The sequence below is a fragment of the Cariama cristata genome, unplaced genomic scaffold, assembly GCF_000690535.1.
Source record: "Cariama cristata isolate BGI_N322 unplaced genomic scaffold, ASM69053v1 scaffold38292, whole genome shotgun sequence".
Lineage (NCBI taxonomy): Eukaryota > Metazoa > Chordata > Aves > Cariamiformes > Cariamidae > Cariama > Cariama cristata.
In genome coordinates this window covers 755-1,014 of record NW_009603904.1, presented here as the reverse complement: position 1 = coordinate 1,014, position 260 = coordinate 755, and the positions used below count along the sequence as shown (strand labels likewise).

The following is a 260-nucleotide window of genomic DNA, read 5'->3' as shown; positions in this document are numbered from 1 at the left end:
GCAGATGCAGGCGGTGACTACCATGAAGAGGGTGAAGATGTTCTTCTCGGTGGGCCGGGAGATGAAGCAGTCCACCACGTTGGGGCAGGGGGGCAGCTCGCACTTCACCACCCGGGGCAGGGTGTAGTTCCTGTAGAAATGGTAGAAGATGTAGAGGAAGACCACGTCCACGCCGGCCTTGAAGACGAGGCTGAGCAGGTAGGTCCACCACAGCCCTCCCCGCTTCTTGCCGGGGTTGGGGTAGATGCGGTGGCAGGCGT

At 61.5% G+C, this 260-nt stretch overlaps 1 protein-coding gene across 1 annotated transcript in view; it reads right to left on the bottom strand.

Annotated features, from left to right (window-relative positions):
• Positions 1-3: 3 nt before the first annotated feature.
• The window catches only part of GJB5 (gap junction protein, beta 5, 31.1kDa), a gene marked incomplete at its 3' end in the record, with an annotated part of 575 nt that continues 318 nt past the window's right edge, over positions 4-260 (bottom strand). The window contains exon 2 of the mRNA XM_009695378.1: positions 4-255. Coding sequence (XP_009693680.1) covers positions 4-255 — 252 coding nt within the window. The remainder of the gene's footprint in view (positions 256-260) is intronic.